At 44.5% G+C, this 24,350-nt stretch overlaps 1 protein-coding gene across 1 annotated transcript in view; it reads right to left on the bottom strand.

Moving 5' to 3' along the window:
- The window catches only part of Cdh13 (cadherin 13), a 997,178-nt gene that overhangs the window by 9,502 nt on the left and 963,326 nt on the right, over positions 1-24,350 (bottom strand). Inside the window, 1 exon segment of the mRNA XM_035442709.1 lies at positions 1,528-1,761. Coding sequence (XP_035298600.1) covers positions 1,528-1,761 — 234 coding nt within the window.

Raw genomic sequence — 24,350 nt, 5'->3', positions numbered from 1 at the left:
GCCACCTCCCCATTCTATCACTGGTGCAAAAGTGAACTCTGATGGCATTTACAGCAGGATAAGTTCATCACTGAAGACAAGGCAAACTCAGTTGTTGCTGGGGAAGGATGTGGGTAGGACATAATCAGTCCCACCCACATAATAAATAAAGGGTGCTTCATAATTAGTAAGGCTGGTGATCAATGTTGGGTTATGTTTCCAACTCTACCCACACAGGTGGAAAGGCAGGAAGAAAGGGAGATTGCTTCTGACAGTCATTTTGAGAGAGAGGCACATGGCAATAGTATCAAAGTCAACGATCAAAGCCAAGGTCAGGAAGGTTGAGTCAAAAAGGAGGAGGTCCACAGGAAGCAATGGAGTGCTGGGGGTTTTACAAGCTTCCTGAGATACCGTGGTACTCTTTTCATTAGCCCCTAATGAAAGGAGATAGGCCTTGCAAAGTGCTGCTAAGTGTCAGTGGTAACACAGTTTCCAACTCAGTGAGACAGTGGGGCCAGGAGAGGCCTGGGAAGCAGGAAGCCCCAGCTTGCCAAGGCTGAGACTGGGCTTCTGGACCATGCTCAGCACAAGTCAGTTGCAAAGAAAGAATGCATGGGAGTTGTCTGTTGTGACGAATGCCTGTAATCCCCAGAGAGGCTGAGGGAGGAGGAAGGCTAACTTGGGCTGCACGGTAGGAGCATTTCCTCGAGTTCTCTCAATACCTACTTTGTTTTTATTTATGTGTATGTGTGTGCAGGGGCTGTCAGAGTTCAGAGAGGGGGTCAGATCCCTTGAAGCTGGAGTTGTGAGCCACCTAACATGGGTGCTGCAAAAGGAACTGGGGTCCTCTGCAAGAGCAGGAAGTATTTTTAATCACTGAGCCATTTATCTAGTCTTGTGAGTGTCATCTGTTTATCTATCTACTCCTGTGCTGTTTAAAGCAAAAAAAAAAAAAAAAAAAAAAAAAAAGAACTGGCCTTTAACTAGACACTCTAGTAAAAATGTAGGGAGTGCCGGGCGGTGGTGGCTCACACCTTTAATCCCAGCACTCAGGAGGCAGAGGCAGGTAGATCTCTGTGAGTTTGAAACCAGCCTGGTCTACAGAGCTAGTTCCAGAACAGGCTCCAAAGCTACACAGAGAAACTCTGTCTCGAAACGCCCCCCCCCCAAAAAAAAATATGTAGGGAGCACTGAATGGTCCAGGGAATGTTGGGATCACAGTAGTCACTAGAGTGAGGGCACACCACCTAAGGTGAAGACTAGGGAAAGGAAGGAAACCGAAGGTAGAACAGCCATGCTTGTGCAGGTAAGAAACTGACATTCAGCATTTCTACAGATGGTTTTCTCACCCTGGTCAAAACACTCAACACTACATGCATGCATGCACGCACCAACACACACACACACACACACACACACACACACACGTGTGCACACACACACACCCCATGGGCACCTCTGTGTGGGAGAGGGAGCATCTTGGAGGAGGGAGAACAGAAGTTCGAAGCCAGAAGACCAAAGGTTGGCCGTTTGTAGTTGTTGACTTACTGTTGATTTTGGAGATCTTCCAGACTTTATCAGGGACACTCTGTTTATGAATCTCGAACTTGAAGGGGTCTGTATTGGGGTGAAGGTCCTTATCTGAAGCTCCCAAAATGACCACACTGAGGTTTTTAGCATCATCACAGACTTCAGCCACCGTTGGGTAAATGAATGGAGCGTTGTCATTTACATCCTCCAGGGTTATCAGTAGAGTCCCAGTGCCTGTCGCAGGAGGGTTGCCTGTGGGAAAAGGTGGTATTTGTGAGCCAATGGTATAGCAGGAGGCTGGCCTACCAGGGTGCTTGCTGTTATAGATACTTGGTGCATTCTGTATTCATTGTTTAGTAACAGTTACATCTGGGTTGACAGTAAAAGATGCCACTTTTTTTCAGGACTGTCCTTGAACCTTTGATCCTCCTGCCTCAGCTTCCTGAGTGTTGGAATCACAGGTATGCACGATTAGCCACACATGCAAGGCAAATGCTCTACAACCGAGTACATCTCCACTCAGCCCTTGGCTATTGGAGATAGTGTCTTGCTCTGTAGCTCAGTCTGGCCTCCAAGTGACAATCCTCCTGCCTCACCTTTCTGAGTACTGGGATTATAGATGTGTGTCACCAGACTTGGCTTCCAACGGTCACTTAGAAAAGTTAGAGCCAATTTTCAGACCACAAATTGTAAGCATGTATATTTATTTCCTCTGTTCCCATAAGGATCAGAAATACTTCTTTAATACTGACGGTCTCCAAATGATGGTGGTTTGACAATTATTTAAAATAACTTTTTATTACACTGTGTGTGCTTGCATGTCTGTATGCATGTGTATGTACTTGTGCAGGTCACAGGACAACTTTGGGGAGTCAGTTCTTTCCTTCTACCTCGTGGGTCCCAGGCAGTGAACTCAGGTCATTAGACTTGGCAGAACGCGCCTTTTACTTCTCAGCCATCACCCCTCTGTCTACCACTAGAGGTTTTAAAAGGGAGTTGTGAAGTTGGAGCGGTGGCTCAGTGGTTAGTAGCACTGGCTGCTTTTCCAGAGGACCCAGGTTCTATCCTAGTGCCCATATGGTGGTTCAGATAACTCCATTTCTGAGGGATCCATCACCCTTTTCTGGCCTCCTTGGGCACTGCACAAACATGAGGTACAGAGATATATGCAGACAAAACAACCACACACAAAGATAATTAAAAAAGGAGGGGCCGTGGAGCAGCCTGATCTGACTCATTGTTAGAAAACACACAGCTATTTGGATAGGAGATGCTGGGTGCTGTTGGCAGGGAGTCTCCACAGTGGATTAAGAGGTGCATGCCATAGGCAGTTTGCATAGGGAAAATACCTTATTTTAGTGAATAAGGGCTCAAGTGAGGCCTCAGAGGAAGAGAAAAGCTGCAAACAGACCACATGTCCAGCTCTTATTGTGCTAACAGTCCCTCAAACTCTGCAGAAATTCAGCGCTCAGGGGAAATGCTAGAGCTGTTAGAAGCCTTTCTGGAAATTAGAATTCTAGAGGGCTGACAGTTAGGATCCCGAAGCTTACAGACAGATGGTGGCTTTGGAGAAAGCACAGGGGAGATGAACTGCAAGATAAGAAAATGATCTGGGAAGCTGGGGCGGGAGGATCAGGGCTTTTATTACTATGATAAAACATCATGACCAAAATCAACATGGGAAGGAAAGGGTTATTTCATCTTAAAGTTATAGTCCACCACTGAGGGGGTTCAGGGCGGGATCCTGGACGCAGGAGCTGTTGCAGAGGCCATGGAGGAGTACTGCTTACTGGCTTGCTCCTTATGACTTGCTCAGTCTGCTTTCTTACAGCACCCAGGACCACCTGTCCAGGGACAGCACCACCCACAATGGGCTGATCCCTTCCACATCAATCATAAATAAAAAAATGCACCCCAGGCTCACCCCCAGGCCAATCTGGTGGGGGCATTTTCTCAATAGAGATTCCCTCCTCTCAGACGACATAAAACTAGCCTGCAATGGTGAGTCTGAACCTTGCCTGGGCTGCTTCAACAGTCCCCCATAAGAAAAAGAAACCAAAATCAAAATGAAATCCCAAATCAAAAAATAAATAAGGAAAAAGCAGTGGGATTTTGTAAGGAGAATGTTCCAGGCATGTCTTGCTTTGTTTTGTTTCGTTTTTCATTAATGGGGAGGGGGAGAGATGAAGAGGGAGTTGTGAGCAATGAGAACAGAGAGCCCTTCCTGGACCACTGGGAACTGAAATGTTTTAACACCCAAAGATGGATGCAGAATGAACATTCAAACAAATAGGAATGGAAGAGGAACCCTGTGATTAATCATCGGGGAGGGCTCTTCCTAACGGGCCACAGTGCTAACTTTTGTTAGAACAACAACTCCACAGAAATGCATAATTACTCCACAGCCATTTTTTCACTGTCAGCTCTAGCCATTTGGCTAAATTTCTTTGTTGAAAAATTATTTTTCTCTTTTTATTGAACTAATTGAATATCTCAGAAGAATCCATTATATATATATGTCCCCCTGCTCTGAATATATTATGAAGTAAAGTCGTTTGGGTAGAATGGATGAGAAGACATTACGGGTGTTTGAAATATGGCCAGAAGAATTGGCCTCTTGTGAACTTAATTACAGGACTGCCTTCAATTTCCCATGTGTTATTGCCCAGCCAGCTGGCGATGTCTTTTTCTCAGTAGAAGGAGCTTGTTTCTTGGGTGAAAAGACTGGGTAAGACAAAACCCTTTCAGTAAGCCCCATCCTGCTCTCCTAGTTCAAGTGATTTTAAATTCACTGTTTTATTTATTTATTATTAGTGTGTGTGTGTGTGTGTGTGTGTGTGTGTGTGTGTGTGTACTTGCATGTACCTGCAGTGGAGCTATGGCACCTATGTGGAGGTCAGAGGACAAATTTTGAGAGTGGTTTCTGGGGACTGAAGTCAGGTAGGTGGTCAGGCTTGCACAGCAAAGGCAAAAGTGCCTTTACCTGTTCAGCCACCTTGCCACTTGTTTCCCTAGTTATGTCTGGGAAGGAGAGAAGTTACATGCAAAGTTCAGAGATACTCAAGTGCAATGCTCTCCCCAAGGCTGTTTGGCTCCAGGAATAATTGCAAGTTCTGGAACTTCTGGGTATTTTCTAGACGTTTAGCCCCCTGCCATTTTCTTCTCTTTTTCATCAGCAGCCTCCACTGCCCATGGGACAACTCTGTGACAAATCTAATAACTCAAGCTTGGTTAGGACAGTGGCTCTTTTTCATGGACTTTCCATTTCAATAGATAAAAAGCCTCAGTTTGAGCCATCCACCCAGAATACATGTATGGCAGACTAGCAACATGCCACTTACCCAGGATATGTGTATGGCAGACCAGCAATGACCCTAGAATCCTGGATACATGTATAGTAGACGAGAAAGGAGCTGACCACCCAGGATAGACTGTGATTGACCCTCACACGTTTACTCTCGTGGAGAAAGCCCATCTGAGGAAGTTCCAGCCCTGAGTGTGGTATGGGGCTCTGGCTGGGTGTGTAGGGGCTTCAGGATTGATTGTGTGGAGAGCTGGAAGGACCACTGAGATATGAGCCATTCTGATCCTCACTGTGGTGGTAGGGAACCCAGTGAAGGTCACTGACCCTCATCCAGAGGCACATGGCTGCCTTCACACTGAGCAGTGTGGACACAGGGAGGGCTCTATAGAGGTTTCAAGTGCTGAGCAGAGTTCAGCATGGGCTCCCATGCGTGGACCTGTTGAGTTTAGGTCTCAAATGTGCACAGTGTCTTCTCTTGATAAGCTGTTGTCCTTTATTTCTAAATTTGGTTAATTAAGCAACTAATTAATCAAATAGTGTTCTTTTGAGAAGGTTTTACTCTGTATTCCATACTGGCATGGAACTTACTACACAGCTCAAGCTGGCCTTGAACTTGTGATCCTCCTGCCTCAACCTCTGAGTCCTGGAATTACAGGCATGCAGCACTATGCCTGGCTTTATCCTTTACTTCTTATGTCAGAACATTTATTATGTAGTTTGATTTTTTTACAGGATCTCATTCCCACTAGGAAATCAAACAAAAATCTGTAAACCATGATTGGGGCTTATCAAAAAGTTTATTTTTATTTATGTGTAGATATGTGCATGCATGTACAGGTGCCCATAGAAGCCAGAAGAGGGCGTCAGAATCCTTAGAACTGGAGTTACAGGTTGTGAGTCCCCATGTGGGTGCTGGGAACTAGACTCTGGTCCTCTGATCCTCTGAAGAGCAGTCTTGCTCTTAGCTACTGAGCCATTTCTCCAGATGCTCTTCATTATTCTTATATCTTATTATTTTGAGCTATTGTGTTACAGTATATTTATACTCACTGTTTTTGTGTACAGCTCAGTGGCATTGAGGACATCCACATTGCCAGGCATCAGGCTTCTCTGCCACTAAAACTTCCTTACCTTTCCCCACTGAACCTCTGTCAGCAATTGAATGGTGGACTTACCACCCTCTCCAGATCCTGGCAGCCCCATCCCACCTCTGTCTTTATGAGTTTGAATATTTTGGGTCCCTCGTGTAAGTAAAATCATCGTCATTACTTATTTTGCTTTTGATTATGCATATGTGTGTGTCTGTATATGAGAACATGCATATGTGAAGGCAGTGCCCACAGAAGTCAGAAGAGACTATCATATCTCCTGAAGCTGGACTAACAGGTGGTTAGGAGTCACCTATTATGGGTAACAGCAATTGAACTCTGGTTCTCTTCAAAAGCAACAAGCACTCTTAACCTCCAAATCATGTTTTTTAAAAAAAACAACAATGGCACTTAACTAAGTCATTCTAAACATACTTGAGATTTTTACCTTCTGTTCCCATTGGTTAATTGAGCTGACAAAGTATTAGGGACCTGGACTGTGTCATAGTGTTTTCCCTGTGTCTGGATAGCATGCAGGGAGGGGACTGGCACCAAGGCCAAGCCTAGCGATTATAGTGGGTCATGACAGACACCTTTACTATTACTGTCCATCAGGTGGAGTTATTTAGCAGCTATGGATGGCTGTTAAGTTGCATACATGTTCCCTAGAAATAGCAGTGGGATGCAAGTTCTACACAGCACCAGTATTTGCTTAGAGAGCCTAGTGAAATGGAAACTGAGTCTTGTTTCATTGGGATTGTGGGTCATGTGTCACTATGCCTGGAGTCTTCCATTACTTTCTACATCAGACCATTTAGAATGTGATTTTTCACAGGATATCATTTCACCTATGAAATCAAACAAATATACCTGTTCCATGGTTTGAGGATGAGAGGAGGCCTTGTCTCCCAGCAGGAAGACTGCAGCAGGTGAGATGGAGCGGGATGAGGGAGGAAACAGGGTGGTGTTGTATTGAGAAGCAGGCACAGGTTCCCTCCCCCCCTTTCCACCTTCCTTCCTGTACTTCCTTCCTCCACTCCTCTTCTTCCTTTTGAGAAGGGTCTCACTTGGCACAAGCTGGCTTTGAATTCACTATATGGTATATAGCCAAGCTGGGCCTTGGCCTACAGATCCTACTGCCTCTATCTCCCAGGAGCTGGGATTGCAGGAGTCTGTCACCATGCCCAGCAAGTCTGTCTTTTTCTTTTTGGTAATGAGGATGGACCCCAAGGCATCCTTTGTGATTGGCAAATGCCTCACCACTGAGAGACATCTCCAGCTCTTAAAAAAAAAAAAAAAAACTCATGTATTTTTGTTTTATTCAGAATTTTAGCAAAACAGGATTTTGTTCACTCCCCAAATGCCAGGCTTTTTTTTTTTTAATTTGGTAGGTTCCATTACTCATGAGCAGGTCTAAGCTTCATACATCACAGATGAGACACACAGATGAAAACATAGCATGATCCTAATTTAAAAATGTATCTCTGGACAGAGGAAGATCAGAAGGGAATATATTAGAACCCAAGTGGCAATTATCTCCTCAGGTAATGAACATTAAAATAATACCTTCCTCTGCTTCTAATTTTCTTTACAATAACTGTGAGGGCAATAATAACCAGCAAGGAAATGCTAGGTCCAAAAGTGACACAGGAATTAAAGATAGTTTTTCCAATTCTGTACGACTCCCCTTTCTCTCAGCCTTCACTTATTTTTTACAGCAAATTGATTTTCTAGTAAATTTACAGTCATGTAACCAGCACCCCATTCCAAGCCTAGAGATTTTCATTTTCTCCAAGAAGAGACTCTTGGCACTAACTCTCTATTACCCACTGCTGGCCCTGAGCAATTGCCAGCCTACTTTCAATTGTTATGGACTATTCCAGACATTTCATATAAACAGAATATGCAATGTGCAATCTTAAACTTTTATTTTATGTGAATTTTTTTCACCTATATGTATGTCTTTTAACCACACGTGTGCAGTGTCTATGGAAGCCAGAAGAGGGCGTTAGATCCATTGAACTAGAGTTATAGAGTGTTGTGAGCTGCCATGTGGGTATTGGGAACTTAAACCAGATCCTCTGCAAGAGTAGCTGGCACTCTTAACTACCAAGCATCTCTCCACCCCAAGTATGTGACCTTTTCAGGTCTGTTGCTGAATGTGTTTCTGAGGCTCATCTATATCTCAGCACTTTGTCCTTTTTGATGGCTGAATCATACCCCACTATATGTTTAGAACATGTGTTGTCCATGTGTTCACTGCTAATGGGAATTTTTAATTTTTGCCTGTTACAAACAATCCTACATGCGACCAGATTTACACATGAGGGCAGTATCCTAAGTGTATTAGACATTAAATGTATCTCCTTTAGATAAACAGGGTCCCTTGGGTAGTTGGGTGGACTGGTTTCATATACACAGAACAAAACTAGGTATGGAAGGCAAAATTGTAATCCCAGCACTCAGGGAGGTGGAGGCAGGAGGAATAGAAGTTCAAGGTCATACTCAGCTACATAGCAAATTCAAGATCAGATTTGGCTACAGGGATCCCAACTCATATCATGCAGGCACACATGCACACACGCACGCGCGCGCGCACACACACACACACACACACACACACACACACACACACACACACACACGTGTATATATCTCTCACATATACTTCAAAATGTCAGAATCATAGAAAAACTCCCAGAAGCTAGCTCCAAGAAGTTGGAAGTTGCCCTAGTCATTGGTCCCACTTCTGTCTACAATCATGCTGGAAGCATTCAGCATAGGCTGTTCCTTGGGAATCATGAGTTAAATGGTTTTACATGGGGGCCAGTGTACAAGGTGAAGCTGTTTATGTGGGAAATATGGGATGCAACCTCCAAGGATGTAGTGGTGAGGCTGTCAGAGCTCACATGACATCATTGACTCTGACAAAAGCAACTTAGTGGAGAAAAGGCCTATTTTGTTTCACAGACCCAGGTCACAGTCCATCACTGTGAGGAGGTCAAGGCAGCGGGAACTTGAAATGTCTGCTCACATCACATCGATAGTCAAGAGCATCCATTCATTCGTTCTATCTGCTCTTACACAGGCCAGAGCCCAAACCCAGGTACCATCCACAATAGGTGGGTCTTTCTATGTCAATTAACACAATCCAGACAAGCCCTCACAAACATGCCAACAGGCCATCCTGATGGAGGAAATTCCTCATTGAGACCCTCTTTCCCGTGATCCTAGATTGTGTCAAATTGACAACCACCTGAAGTCAACCACCACGGCTGTGTTGGGATTAGAAGCATATATCACCATGCCTGGCTTTTTCACGTGGGTGCTGGGGATCGAAACCACACCCATTGTGCTTGTGCTGCAAGCACTCTACCGACTGAGCCGTCTCTCCAGCCCCTGATTTCTGATGACCCACGAGGCCAGCAGCATTAGCTTCATGATGCAGATGGGAAAACAGGCAGAGAGACCGTCCTCATGGATGCAGTCACACTGCTAAGATGAGGGGTTGGCACATCCCGAGGAGCCGGAGGGGAGAGCTAACTCCACGCCACTCCTTCTCTATCACCAGATCTCAAGAGTCATTTTACTGAGTCATTTTCTCGGTGACAAAATTGTAGCCAGCAATTCCAACTTGATTGATAGTTCACTGTACTTGACAGCAGGAAGGCTGATGGCCAGGTCTGATGTTTACTTTTCTCCCTTGCTTTATACAGCAGCCTCAATAAGGGGTGTTAAGCTGGCTTAATTGGGGTGCCATCATAACAAATGACCTGGTTTTATCCAATCCAGCATGTCTTAAGCAGAATCAATCTGAATAACCTTCTTGGCCTCCACATGTTTTAGGCTGATCTAAAAGGAAAAGGACAGTAGACAGGTGTGTTCTGAAGTTGAGGTTTTTCTGAGTCATGGTTTGGGCTGTTGTTTGGTAGTTCAGACACCATTTCACTCTGGAGCTGCACAGTAGCCTCTCCTTTAATCCATCTAAATGCATTGTATATATTTCACTTTGGAACCAATGTCATCTTCAGAGCATTCATCACACAGGGACTGAGTTGAGGGACAGATTGGGATGGGATATATCTGAGTCTATGAAAAGCCATTATTTTGGTCAATTACACTTTAATTTTACAGCTGTTAGACACTCTTCTCTTGGTTTGTCTTCTTGGCAACTGTCTAGTTAGGGTTGCCATTGCTGTGACGAAAACCATAACCAAAAGCAAGTTGGGGAGGAAAGGGTTTATTTCACATACTGTCCCATAGAACAGTTCACCATCAAAAGCAGGGAGGGTAGGAACTCAAGCAAGTTAGGAACCTGGAGGCAAGAGCTGATGCAGAGGCCATGGAGGGGTACTGCTTACTGGATTGCTTATCATGGTTGGCTCAGCCTACTTTCTTAAAGAACCCAGGACCATCAACCCACGGATGGCACCATCCACAATGGGCTAGGCTCTCCTACCCCAATCACTAATTAAGAAAATGCTCACAGATAGATCTTATGGAGGCATTTTCTCAATTGAGGTCCCCTCCTCTTAGATGATTATGGTTTGTGTTAAGTTGACATAAAAGTAGCCAGAATAGTAGCCCATTTTTCATGGATGGGCTCAAATGTACTTTATATAAGTTGCTGAGTCATGAGGCATGCTCATTCATTTAATGTTCTCCCAGATGGAAACAGATGACCACAGAAAGATTCCAGAGGTGATGGGGACTTTCCGTTTCATATCACCAGTCATTCGGAAGACTTAAGTGGGATATTCCTTTCACATTCTCTGCATAGCATTGGTGTGAAACAGGAACATTTGGGTCTATTGGAAAACACTTGTCCCTGGGGCCAGGGAGATGGATCTGTTGGTGAAGTGCTTGTCACACAAGCATGAGGACCTGAGTTCAAATCCCCTGGACCTATGTGAGAAGCCAGGCATGGTGGCCCATACCAGTACTCTCAGCTCTGGGAAAGTATAAGACAGGATGGTTCCTGGGCTTGTGATCCAGCTAGTCTTGCTGACTTGGTGAGATCCAGTTTCAGTGAGGAACTTGTTCTAAAAAAATGAGGTGAAGGGGCTGGAGAGACAGCTCAGTGGTTAAGAGTGCTTGCTGCTTCTGTTGAGGACCCACAAACCCATAACCACTTGCAACTCGAGCTCTAGAGGATCCAACAGCCTGACCTTTAAGGGTACTTGTACTCATGGGTACTCCTCCCAATATGCATAATTAAAAAGTATGTAAGGTGGAGAAACAATTGAGGATGACACCCAACATCAACCTCTGACCTCCACATGCTTACATACACAAATGAACACATGCACAGACAAAACACACATAAAACACACACATTCAGAGATATCTGTCTCTGATATCTGGAACAACTATTTACATCTATGAGGTAACCATTACGGGATGCTAAAGCTGTGACTCCTGGTGAGGAAGTAGGGGACCAGCCTGGCAGGACCTGAACAGGAGCTGGCACCCCAGAGAGCAGCCACCAGTCATGGACACTCCAGTGGGAGTTTAGACCTCTCTTGAGAGATTGCTCATGACATTTCTCAGTCCACAGGAGACAAAGGGGCTAACACCAGACCTTCTTGGAGGTTACCTAGGCAGGATGGCCACCACTCCAGGATTCACCCTTTGCTCATTGTGACAGCTGTGGCCTGTCAGTGGTGCATCTCCAGAGGACTGCATTTGATTCAGTCCTGAATGCTCCCTCTCCAGCCCAGTGTCCTCCTTTGCAGTTATTATTCCTTCCTTCCTAGGACAAGGCAGCAATGCTGTGCTTCTTATAGTCTTTTCATGGTGTCTTGTGCTCTGAAGGCACCATCTTAACCTTTTCAGAAAGTCTGGGTCATAAGGTGATTGGCGATGTTCATCTCTGAAGACAAAATGCTTGCCAACATGAAAGGTCTGCTTTAGCAAAACAAAAGCATTTCAGTTACATGGAAATGATATGCTTAGGTAATTTGCAGCTCATTAAAATGGGTAACAGGGGCTGGAGAGGTGGCCCAGTGGTTAGTAGTGCTTGATGCTCTTCTGGAGGACCTGAGTTCAGTTCCCAACACTTATGCCAGGAAGCTCACAACTGCCTATAACTGCAGCTCCAGGGAATCTGACGCCCTCTGCTGGCTACCACAGGCATCCAAACTCATGTGCTCACACCCCTCTCCTCACATAGACACATAATTTAAAATAAGTCTTAAAATGGATAACAGTTAAGAAAAAAAACATCCTTTTCTTTTCAAACCATCTCTAATCTCAGCATTACCCACATCATAAAGAAGCAAGACTCCAGACATTATCTGTATGAGCTCTGAAGCTCTGAGCTAGCGGGTCAGGTTTCCAGCTCTGGTCAGTGTTTTTATGTAACTCCATCCAGACTCCACAGTTCCAGTTGCTAAGAGGTACTTAAAACACTCTTAGTTCTGCCATAGTCATTCTGACCTGGAGAAACAGTTATGTGGAGGGTGTTGAACAGTAAAGGGCATGCTCTCTGTCTGTTTTCTCTGTAGAAATTCCTCTATCCCTTTCTGCAGAGCAGGACCATCAGAAGACAAGGGCTGTCCTTCCTGGGACCATATGATGCTGGGAGACTAGGTTAAGGCAGTTCTTAGGGAAAGTGTGAGTGGTTACACCACCCCAGCGGACTAGGTCCTTGCTCTGTCATCAAGCATTTCTCCACTTCTCATCAATTGACACTTCCACCAGCTATGGGGGCTCTGACCGCTCTACCTTCTGGCTAATGCTTGTTATTTTCTATTATGCCATTTCAGTTACTTTGCACCTATGCTGTGTGTGTTTGTATCACAGTTCCCTGTATGTCCTCTATTTGTTTGTACTGTAATGTATACATAGCATTTAACTTAGGCAACCCTGGTGAACTGAGTGGAGTGTCTGGCCCAGCATTTACTGGACTGGCACATGTTGCTGGCAAGCAGCCATTCTCTACTGTCTTTGCTGACACACTGTAGGAATGCTTCGAATTATACACACCTTGTGTGGATCACCTTTCTGCTTGCTTAGTGGTGGACATAATGAAACAAAGTTGATTTTTTAATGCACATGATCTACCTTTTTTCCTTTTAGCCTTTATGTGGCGTGTGTGTGTGTGTGTGTGTGTGTGTGTGTGTGTGTGTGTGTGTGTGTGTGTGTATGCTACAGTGGCTTGTAGGTCAGCAGAGAACTGCATGAGTTGCTTCTCTCCTTCTACCACTTGGGTATTGGCATGAAACTCAGGTCTTGGCATGGAACTCAAGTCTGGCTTGGCAGCAAGCACCTGTGCCCATTGAGCCATTTCTCTGACACTAATCTATCTTTTTTTGTGCGTGGTTAGTATTTTGCATATTTTTTTCTTTAAAAAACATTTGCACTGGGTGGTGGTGGCACATACCTTTAATCCAAGAAGAGGCAGAGGCAGGTGAATCTTTGTGAGTTTGAAGCCAGTCTGGTCTTCAGATTGAGTTCCAGGACAGCCAGGGCTACACAGAGAAACCCTGTCTCAAAAAACAAAACAAAACAAAACAAACAAACAAATAAAAAACAAATGCTTACACTAAAGACATGGATATACTCATACATTTTAAAAATCAAAGATAGAGTTGGTTCTTGTCTGTGGTTTAAGAAAGTGAGGGGATGTGTTATTTAATTCAGCACTATTTTCTGAAGAGATCCTGCTTTCTCACCTCTCGGCTCTTTATTGCCCGTGTCATAATCAGACACTGGGCATGTGTGGCTGATTTGATTTGAGTATGGAATGTTCCCCTTGGCTCCTATGTTTGAACATCTGGTCTGTGTTGTGTCTTGGGAGATAGTGAAAATTTTGGGACATGGGCTGGTTGAAATAAGTCACTAAGGTCTTTGAAGGTCACATTACTTCCAGCTGGGGCCTGCACTCCCCATTTCCTGAGCTACACATGTATGAAGATGCTGTTGCAATGTGGTTCTGCCACTATGAGGAAACCACATCACCATGACTCCTTCACCATGCTCGGCTGTGCCCTCTGAAGTCATGAGCCCAGATAAGCCGATCCTCCCTTACACTGCCCCTGCGGGGTAATCAGATGGAAGGAATGTGGAAGTAACTCAATGCTTTCTGTTTATTTTCGTTGTTTTTCTGAATGCTATTTCATCAGTCTGTGTGCAGATATAAAACAGTTTCTGAAGGGACCAGCTTCCCTTTTGGCAGCCATAACCGCCGAACACTGCTCTATGACCTTGTCTTAGTCACTAGAAAGTCAGATGCCTGCCTCGTGACAAGGAACCAATCAGAAGTTAGCTGGTGGCGCTATGCTTTACGACCCTGGGTGTGCTTTACGGACAAGCGCACAGCAATGACGCACAAAGCATAGCAACCACCCTGGGAGGGCCTATGGGCCATAACAACCAGTTGACCAATCAACACAAGGCAAGCCCTCCAAGCCTGGAGGCACACCAATTGTGAGCCTGTTCGTACCCCTAGACACTCCCCTTACCCTGTCCTATAAGATGTCTCGGGAGGCCCTAGGAGCTGTCTTTTGCTAGCCATCCGCCATGGCAGGTGGGTGAAAGACCTGAGCTAACACGGGGTTATCTCATTAAATTACAATAAAGCCTCATGCAGTTTGCATCAAGCTCTCGAATCCGCCTGGTGATTGGGGTGACCAAGGTCGTGGCCTGGGACCCCGGATACCTGAGTTTTCCTGGGGTCTAACAGTTTCAATCCCTACCATTTCCCAGTAGATCTGGACCCATATCATGCAAGCCTTCCAATTTATTCTCAGGATTGCCTTTATAACTTTAGCTCCTTATGTTGTCACACTCATTCTGTAGTCAGAAATATATTGCCAACTTCCAGGAACTGTGATTTTTTTCAGCATTGTGTCTCAGTCCTTTGGACAGTTTGAAAATAACTAATGTTTCAATAGTTCCAAAGCATCCAGTCCATAAACATGGTATACCTCCCCACTTACGTAGAGGTTAGGCCTCTGAATCCAGAGTGACTGCATCTCCCAGAAAGCCACTACTTAGTTGCTCTGGATGCTAGATGACAGCAAGCAAACCATAGTTTCCAAAGCTACACAGTGTTCTTAGAGACCAGTACAACCCTTGCTAAGAGAATAAACATTTAACTGTCCAGTATCTGGTTTCCTTGTTATTTGACTTTATGGGTACCTTGACAGCTTCAAAGGTAGAGGGCGCTCTTCAACCAATTTTTGTGCTATCTTCTCAGATTAGTTGGGAGAGAGCAGAGAGACAGAGAGAGACAGAGAGAGAGAGCAGTAGCTTCCATTGTTCAGTAAGTCATCCCCAGTAAACTCACCTAACCCATCAAGACAGACTTGAATGTACTGTTCTTTGGGCCATGGTGTTGTTGCAGCCTGAAGGCAGATGTTAATTTTACAGCTTCCCTCCAAAGTCACACCACAGTTGGCTTCACAAAAACCTCTTAGGTTATTCATAGCTTCAGTGTAGATAAGTCAGATGACTTTCCTTTTGTTTATATCTCGCTAGTTGGATTTTTGTTACCATCGAATCTCTTAAAAATTCTATTTCCACCAGGCATGGTGAGGCACATGCCTTTAATGACAGCACTCTGGAGGCAGAGGCAGGCAGATCTACATAGTGAGTTCTAGGGCAGCCAGGGCTGCAAGTAACAGCCTGTTTTAAAAAAGAAAAACTCTATTTTCCAACACTTTTCTGTACGGGTCTTTTCTCTGATAACTTTGTTACATTCACTAATAGTCTCCGTGAACAAGAATTTTATTCTTTTTAAATTCCCAAGCCTGGTGTGGGGAAACTAAGTCTCAATGGACCTGACACCTGGCCTAGAGCATGAACAGTAGATATTCCTGACAGTCTGCCTGGGTCTGCCAGAGGGCCTTGACAACAGCAGTGGACCTATGGACAGCGACCACATCACCTCAGCAGATGCCAGCTCAGTGGGTCTCCTCCCCTGGGGCAGGGTTGGGGGGGTATATAAGGCTTACCCCTTATATACTGAGCTTGTTGTTTTAACTTGTTCTCCATGCCTGTTGTTGGTGTCATGCATACTTTCCCGACCCCCAAGGGATCCTGCCACAGCCTGGTATTTGTTTTTTCCCCTGTTGTTCTGAAGATGATATCTGGAGCTGCAGCAATTTCTGTGAGCTCAAATCAGATTAAGGTCATTTCCTAGTTTGCTAAATGTATATGTATATGTATATGATGTATATGCTGCTTATGTAAATGTATATATTTAAATCATGACTCAATATGGAACCCTTTTCTTCCCTTCTTCCCTCCCCATCCCTCGTCTTTCCATCCTCTAACCTCTCCCCTTACCCCTGAGTATAATACCTGCAGAAGCCAGAAGAGGGCGTTGGACCCCCTAGAGCTGGAATTACAGGCATATCTGGGTGCTGGCAACTGAATTGAGGTTCCCTGCAAGAGCAGCAAGAGCTCTGAACTACTGAGCCATTTCTCCAGCCCCGAGTAAGTAACCATCTCAAATGTCACTATTAGGATGATTTTGTAATTTCTGTTGGACTCATTAATATTTTAAGGATTTTAAACTTTATGCTTATGACATTGGTTTGGGATTTTAATTCTTTGCAATATTTTGCCATGTTTTAGAGAAAACATGCTCTCATACAAACAGTTGCTAAGAGTCCCTTCTCTCTCTTTTCTGGAAGAGTGTCTGTGAGGTTGGTACTCTACTGTCTCAAATGTTTGGAAACACGAAGCAGCCATCTGGGGCTGAGGTTTGCTTAGTTGGAAGGATTTCAACACTGATTTTTCTTACCTCGTAAATATTGGGCTATTTAAGATTATTTGATTTCTTCCCAGGTCACTTAAAATTCTAAATTCCTTACTTGTCCATCTATGTGTGTGTGTATATGTGTGACTACCTCACTCTCTGGCTACCATTCCCTCTTGTCATGACAGGATATGTCCTTCGAACCCAGTAACCTTTCTTCCCTTCTGTTGCTCTTGAGAAGTATTTCTTCTCAAGTCATGGAGTGATCCACCACTACGCCTGCCCTGCCGTGACAGACCACACCCTCTCAAGCTAATTCTCCACTAAGTTGCTTCGTGTCAGGTATGTGGAGAGAATGATTAGAAGAGTACTGAATACACTCCACCAATGTCTCACGTGTCCCCCATTCTTTGCTCCTTGTGCTTAATGGCGGGTGTTTTCCATTTCTTCATATCATAATCCTCATTCTGCCATCAAATCTGTTCTCAGGAGGTTGATGCATCTCAGTTCTGGAGAGTCTTTTGACTATTTCTTTTTTTTTAAATTTTAAAGAAGCATTGATAATTTTCTTTCTCTTTTTAAATTCTTTAATTACTACTCATATTTAAATATCCATCCCCCTATTTCCTCGCCCTCCCATCCACCCATGTTCCTCCCCCCAAAAACATCCCCCAATCCCTCCCCAGGGATAGTGAGGCCCTCCAGCAGGGACCTTCAAAGTCTGTCATATATTTGGGGGAGGGCCTAGGCCCTCCTTACTGTATCCTTCATAGGGAATGGGCTCCCAAAGTCCATTTGTGCTCTAGGGTTAAAGACTGACTCAAGTTAGAGTCAGTCCATAGACTGTCTTGGGCTCCTAGCTGGCACCCACATTCAGAGGGCTTGGTTCAGTCCAATGCTGTTTCACAGCATTATTACTAGGGTCTCCATGCTCTCACTAGGTCAGGTTCACTGTTTCTGCAGGTCTCTCCATGCCCATCTTGGCTCCTTTGCTCATCTCTCCTCCCTCTCCACAACTGAATCCCAGTAGTACGGTTCAGTGCTTAGCTGTGGGTGCCTGTTTCTGCTTCGAACAGCTACTGGATGAAGGCTCTAAGAATGGTAACCAAGGTAGACACCAATCTCATTATAGGGGAAGGGCATCAAAGTCATCCTCTCCACCACTGCCTAGGTTCTTAGTTGGAGTCATCAAAGTGGATCCCCTAACATTTCCCCTGTTCCAGACCTCTCTAAAAACCTGTATTGTCTCCCTCTAACAAGGCATCTCCTTTCTTGCCCTCCTCTATTCCTCCCCTCTCTCAGTCCTCTTATTCTCCTCCCCCTCCCCTTCTTCCCTTCCCATCTCCTTCCTCCCCACCCATGCCCCATGATTCCACTTTGTTCAGGGGTTCTTGTCCCCCTCCCCTTCTTCTAGGGACTATGAAATCTTCTCTCAAGTGTTTCTGGTTTCTCTCCCTGTCTCCTGGCGTCGGGAGAGGGGGATGGATGACTACAGAATCATATCCACCAGTCTGTTGCCTTTCACTGATTTAGGACTAGTTCCCCTCTCTCATGTTGTAGTTTCTTTGACTTGACTGTGTCTGTAGCTCTGAATTGGTTACAATAAAGGTTGTGGGTGTTGCTGGAACTTTCTAGTTTTGTAGCAAGGCTACATACGTCCTACCTGGCACTTCCTGAAGCCTGATATCTTATCGCTGTATTTTGGTACAAATCCTGGAGTCACTCTCAGTCTGCAGAAAATAAACTTTGGAGATTTAGCTTTCCTGGCGTTAAATGACAAGATCCTTATTCTTTCCTTCCATCAAATAAATTGAATTTGTAGAAAATTAATAAACATAAGTGTTCACTTTGGATAAAGCTGAGACACCTGTTAGTGTGCCAGATAAATTGGTTTCCCCCAGATAATCCTAATATCCGGAGATAAGTCTCCAGCAAGTGTCAAAGCAGCCTTTGAACACAATTCCCTCTGATTAACAAGGCCTTTGCCAGGTGGGGGTGTCCTTCCTGCTCTAACTCTTCAGGGCTCTGTTTGTATGACTATCCCTCACAAAAGTCCTGTGTAGTAATTAATCCCAACCTGTTTTCTGCTCACACCTCTGGGGACATTTCTATCTTCTGGAAACATCTGTGACAACAGACTTCGAATTTCCTTATCTTATGTAAGAATTGAGAAATGGGGGTAGGAGTCCATGGCAGGCTGGGCTTTTCTTGTGTGTAGGACATCAGTCTCCGCCCTGCTCTTTCTTTACCAGAACCCCACACTGTGTAGTGCAACTAATACTAAGCCAAATGTATTTGGCTTCTTCTGGAGTCAGAAGGGCTTGGTGTCTCCTCTTTTCTGACAGCAATGCTCCAAAGCAGGAACAAACCTCCTTGGTTTACATGGAAACTGATTCACAGAATTCAACAGGCCTCACAGTTGCCTTGTGTGCACTGCACCTTGAGAAAACAAGCGAGACCATGCCCCTCTGCAGAAACACATGGTTATAGGGTGTCCTTAGAAACCAGACAGCTATTCAATCACACAGAAAATTCTAGCAACGTTGAGGATGGAAGAAGCCAAAGGTGAGAAACTGATATCCTAAGGGGTATCTTTTATCTTTTGTTATGGGGGTGGGGATTGAACCCAGGGCTCCTGTGTGTTAAGTATGAGCTGTACTTCTGAGCTACACTTCCATGCTGGAAAATGTTATTCTGGGTATTAAATTTATAAAGATTACACTTGTATATGTGTACATATATGTGTGTGTGCCTATGTGCATGTATGAGTGTGTGTGTGTGTATGCATGTGTGCATGCACTTGAGTGTGGATGTGTGCGCTTATTATGTGTGTGCGTGCATGTGCATGTGTGTGCCACAGCACATGTGTGGAAGTCGGAAGACAGCTTGCAGAAGTTGTTTTCTCCTCCTACTGTATGAATCCTTGGGATTGAACTCAGCTCTCCAGGCTTGGCAGCAAGCACTTTTACCCACTAAGCCATGTCACCAGCCTCTGGATACTTAAGTCAAAACATTTTAAAAATTAGTGCCAGGAGAGGTGGTTCAGCACTTCAGAGCATTTGCTACTCTTGTAAAGGACCTGAGTTCACTTCCCAGAACACACATGATGCTCACAACCACCTGTAACTCCACTTCCAAGGCATCTGATGCTCTCTTCTGACCTCTGCAGGGTCCTAGGCATGCACAAGGTGCACAATTGTACATGTAGGCAAAATGTTCATACACATAAAATAAATCTAAAACAAAATTAAAATTAGCATGTATTAATTGTAAAGAATAATGGGTTTCATTGTGATCTTTTCATCCCAACATGTCATGATGTTCAGATGTTTACACATAGTTCAGAGCCTGAAATTGCAATGTCATGGTGCTGTCCATCATTGCCACTCCTTGTTTATGTAGCATGTGAAACAGGCTTTGCTGACTGTCCATTCCTTTACTGCCAGCATCTTGAGAGACATTGTGCAACAATTACCCCAAAGCCAGACAGGACTGGTCTTCTGAAATCAGGTCCTTGTCTGGTCTCTAGGCTGGGAAACCTAGGTCACCTTTCTCTGTTTTACAGTTCATAGCCTTTGCTTAGTTTGTCTATATTAGAACCTCAACTTCCCACATGTTCACATTCTTCTAAGGTGTAATGAATGTTGTACTGTGATGGTTGGTTTGAACTGTCAATTTGAAATAACCTAGAAGAGCCTTTTAATTGAGGAACTATCTAGATCGGTTTGGTCTGTGGGCATATCTGTGAGGGACTGATTGTTTTGATTGTTAATTATATGGAGAACTAGCCCACTGTGGGTGGCACCATTCCCTAGGCAGGGGGTCCTGAGCTGTTTAAGAGTGGAGAAAGCTAGATAGCAAGCAAGCAGACATGCATGCTTTATTTCTTTCTGCTCTTGATGGTTGATATGTGATTAGCTGATTCAAATGCCCCCACTGTGACATTCCTACTGTGATGGACTGTAACCTGAACTGTAAGTTGAATAAACCCTTATGCTGTCCAACCTTACATTGTAGCATTGGGAACTGTCTTTCTACAGCAGTTTGTTCTGGGAGTGACAGAATCAAGTCTAAGTCTACCATTCTATAGCACAGCCCTGAGCCCCTGTTCTGAGCTAGACACTGTGATGGCTGATTGGTGTGCAGTGCAGCGCCTGGGTCCCACCAAGTAATGGTCTTGTGGCTGCTCAGTTCTCCCTTCTCATCTTTGTACACTTGTAGCCTGCCACATGACCCAACTCCCATTGACTCATTCTCTCAAGGGTGGTTAGAATGTCCTGCCCTACACTATCCCACCCATCCTTAAATTCTGATATCACCTCATGTGATATCCCTTGATCCCAGGATGGAGGAGGGGCTCTTCTGGGCTTAGAACAGGAATGACTCTTAAAAGGATTGTCAGTTTACCTGACTGGCTCATGAGCGCCCCAGACATGAGGACCTCTTTTCAGTGTCTGCTCTGGCTCTTGGTGCCTTGGAGGGTTCAGCACAGCCATTCTACCTCAAGGACCCAGGGTCTTTTGGCCATTTGGCATACTTCATTTTTAATTTAACTTATTATTATTTACTAATTTGTGTGTGTTTGTTGGTGGATGCAAGCATGCGCACACCATGGCTCACATGTGAAGGTCAGCTTGCAGAAGCGGGTACTCTCCTACTGCATGGATCCTAGGGATGGAACTCAGGTTGTCAGACTTGGCGGCCTTTACTCACTGAGGCATCTCACTGCCCATCATCTGGGATACTTTGCAGCTATGATGTTCCCAGAGCTATGAACCTGACCTCCTCATAGCCACTTGCAATAGAGCACTGCGGCCCCTCCTTTTCTGACTCCCATGCCTTTCTCCTTTCCAGCTCTGACTTTCCACATGGCTCAAGGGCTAGCTTCACTCTGTCTATCTTGTGCCATCAATGGCTCATTTGTACCATGCGTGTCCTCACATTTGGTTCATGCATGGGTTCCCAGCATGGAGAGATGGGTTGAAAGTTCTTAGTTCACACCTTGATGCTGAGTACAATGGGCAAATATAAAGAATCCATAAAGAGTCTTGACAGAGGAAGACTCAAAACCCAGTCCTTAACTCTAAAAAACTCCCCCAAAATGTAAAAAAACAGGAAGAGAAATGTTGTGTGTATTTGATACAAAGACATCTCAGCTTAGCCTCAAACCTGATCCTGGCCCCCTGGGACCAGCCTGAGGTAGGCAAGGGTAGGGAAAGCTTAGCAATCTGAGATTCCATTGAGCTTTACACACACACACACACACACACACACACACACACACACACACACACACACACGCATGCTCATGCACACAAAGAACACACCACAACACGTATGCACCATACATGCACCACACATATGCACATGCATACACAGATGTACACATAAACACACACAAAGATGCACACACATATGCAGCACACACATGCCACATACATGCACACACACATTCACCCCTTTTCTAACAATTCATTCAGAAACTTATGACCCTTACCTATACTGAGTTGCACCCCCCCCATAAACAAAGTAACTTGATCACTCATCCTATAGTTCCTTAGAAACTCTTGGCAACTCCCCTTTTGTAGCAAAAAACATACTGAAATATATGTTTAACTAGGTGCACTGATCCAGCTTGAACTGTTTTCAGGTGTATCCTCTGAGTGAATTTTAGGGGAAACCCTGTATTTACTGCCTCCTGTGTATGCCTGATTGGCCGTATAATTGCAATCAGATGCACCATGGGAAAGGACACTGGCTGTTAATAAAGTCTTACATAATCCAAACCTGCCATTCAAAACAAAACCACCCATACTCCACCCATGAACCAAGTCTTCCTCCTTCTAAACCCTCAAAAGAAAGGCCAAGATGTAACCCACTGCTCAGGAGTAACTGTCACCCTGAGGTTCCCTTGAACTGGTCTGCACTTTTGCTTCTGAAAAACAAATCTTTTGTTGCTCTGCCACCTGCACACACTTCTTCAGTTCTTAGAAGACACCAAGAACTTGGCAACACACAGCCTGACAGAGACACCAGTAACAAGTTCACTGCAAACTCTGCCAACTCTGCACTCACAATCTCCCTGAAATCCTTAGAACCTGATCTCATCCACTTCTGTGATTGGTCCAAGCCACCATCTTGTCTAGATGACCACATGTGTCCTAAGGACTCTTTATGTGTCTGCCATTGCCCCACAGTCTGATCTCCAAAGAACAGGGAATGCTTGAGGGACCACACGCTCTGCTTGCATGCATGTTTTAGGACATAGGTTCTAGTTCATTCACTGCTATGTCCCCAGCATCTAACATGGGTCTGGCATGGGATACTAAAATCTTAGTTTTTGAAGGAGAAGCATGATGGGGAAGGTCCTTCTGCGTATGTTTATCTTATTGGTTGTTGAATAAAGCACTGTTGGCCAATAGGGGAGCAAGTTAGGTGGGACCAGGAGTTGAGGAGGATTCTGGGAAATGTAGTAGAGACAGGAGTCACCATGTGACCTCCAGGAAGACAGGACGCATAAGTCTTATAAATATATAGATTAATAGTTATGGTTGATAATTAAGACTGATCTTGCAGATAAGAAATCCTAGTCATTGTCCAGCAGCATTGCATTTAATATAAGTCTCTCTGTGTTATTTTGGCCACCCACATGGTGGCAGGGCTTGGGCCGCTTGGCAGAAAGACTTATCGTTACAGAATGGTGTCAGGACATGGTTTTACGAACTTCCACATAAAAACTTGACAAAAGCTTAAAAAGGGATTTTAGCAGCAAAAGAACAGACACAAGCATGACTTCTTGTTAGCAGCATTTTCTAGGGTGGTCTCTGTTTTGCTAGAGACAAGCAGACACTTGAGTGGCTCCTTTAAGAGAGGCTTCCTGACTCAGGATAAGTGGCAAAAACGGCAAGGCTCTTTAGTGGTCTTGCTAACAATTGAATGGTGTGTACGAGCAATTGGCAGTGGCAGTGACCACATCTCCAAGCTGGCAGCATGCTGCTTGGTAGTAGCATAGACCAAGGCAGTGAGCATAGCTTTCACTGCTGGCAGTAAACGTATGCCCACCATCTTGGAAACGTAGCAGCTAAATAAGCCGCTGCCTTAATTTTAGCAGTGTTGTTTAGCAGATAAAAGACTGTGTAGCCAGAAAAACAGAGATTTACAGTAAAGACAGATTCAGATGAAGAAAAACCTCTAAAGGTTAATAGTGTGTTTAAAAATATAGGTAGGCTTGTGAAAGAAAAGACACAGGATAAAGTAATTGAAAGAAAGAAAGAGAAGCCGGCAGTGGTGGCACACGCTGGTAGGATTTGCTGAAGGAAGCAGAGGCAGGAAGATTTCCATAGAGAATCCCTGCCTCATAAAAGGAAAAAATAAAAGTAAAAGATATAGAGTAATGAAAAAGCCTCGTAAAGATGGAAAATATACAGAGAGTCTAGATACTATATGCTATATTGTTGTCTTTAAATTGTTTGATTGCCGAGGAAGGAGGAACAACTGTTAACAGACATTTGATTGTCAATGCTGCTAAATTAATCCAACATATATTTTAAAAATGCTTTGACTTCTAAGTTTGAATATAAGGACAGGTTACTTGGGAAAGGAGTTTTTGCTTGTGTTTCCACAGAAAATGGAAAGCTATGGATTCCTTCCAGACTAATATGGTTTGATCAAGCAAGACCCTCTGAAGCAGTGACCCAACTGATCCTACATCCAAAACAGCTGAGATGATGCAGTCATAGAC

This window comes from Cricetulus griseus, chromosome 3 (genome assembly GCF_003668045.3).
Source record: "Cricetulus griseus strain 17A/GY chromosome 3, alternate assembly CriGri-PICRH-1.0, whole genome shotgun sequence".
NCBI lineage: Eukaryota > Metazoa > Chordata > Mammalia > Rodentia > Cricetidae > Cricetulus > Cricetulus griseus.
The sequence above is the reverse complement of the archived record's forward strand: the minus strand, read 5'-3'. Positions and strand labels throughout refer to the sequence as shown.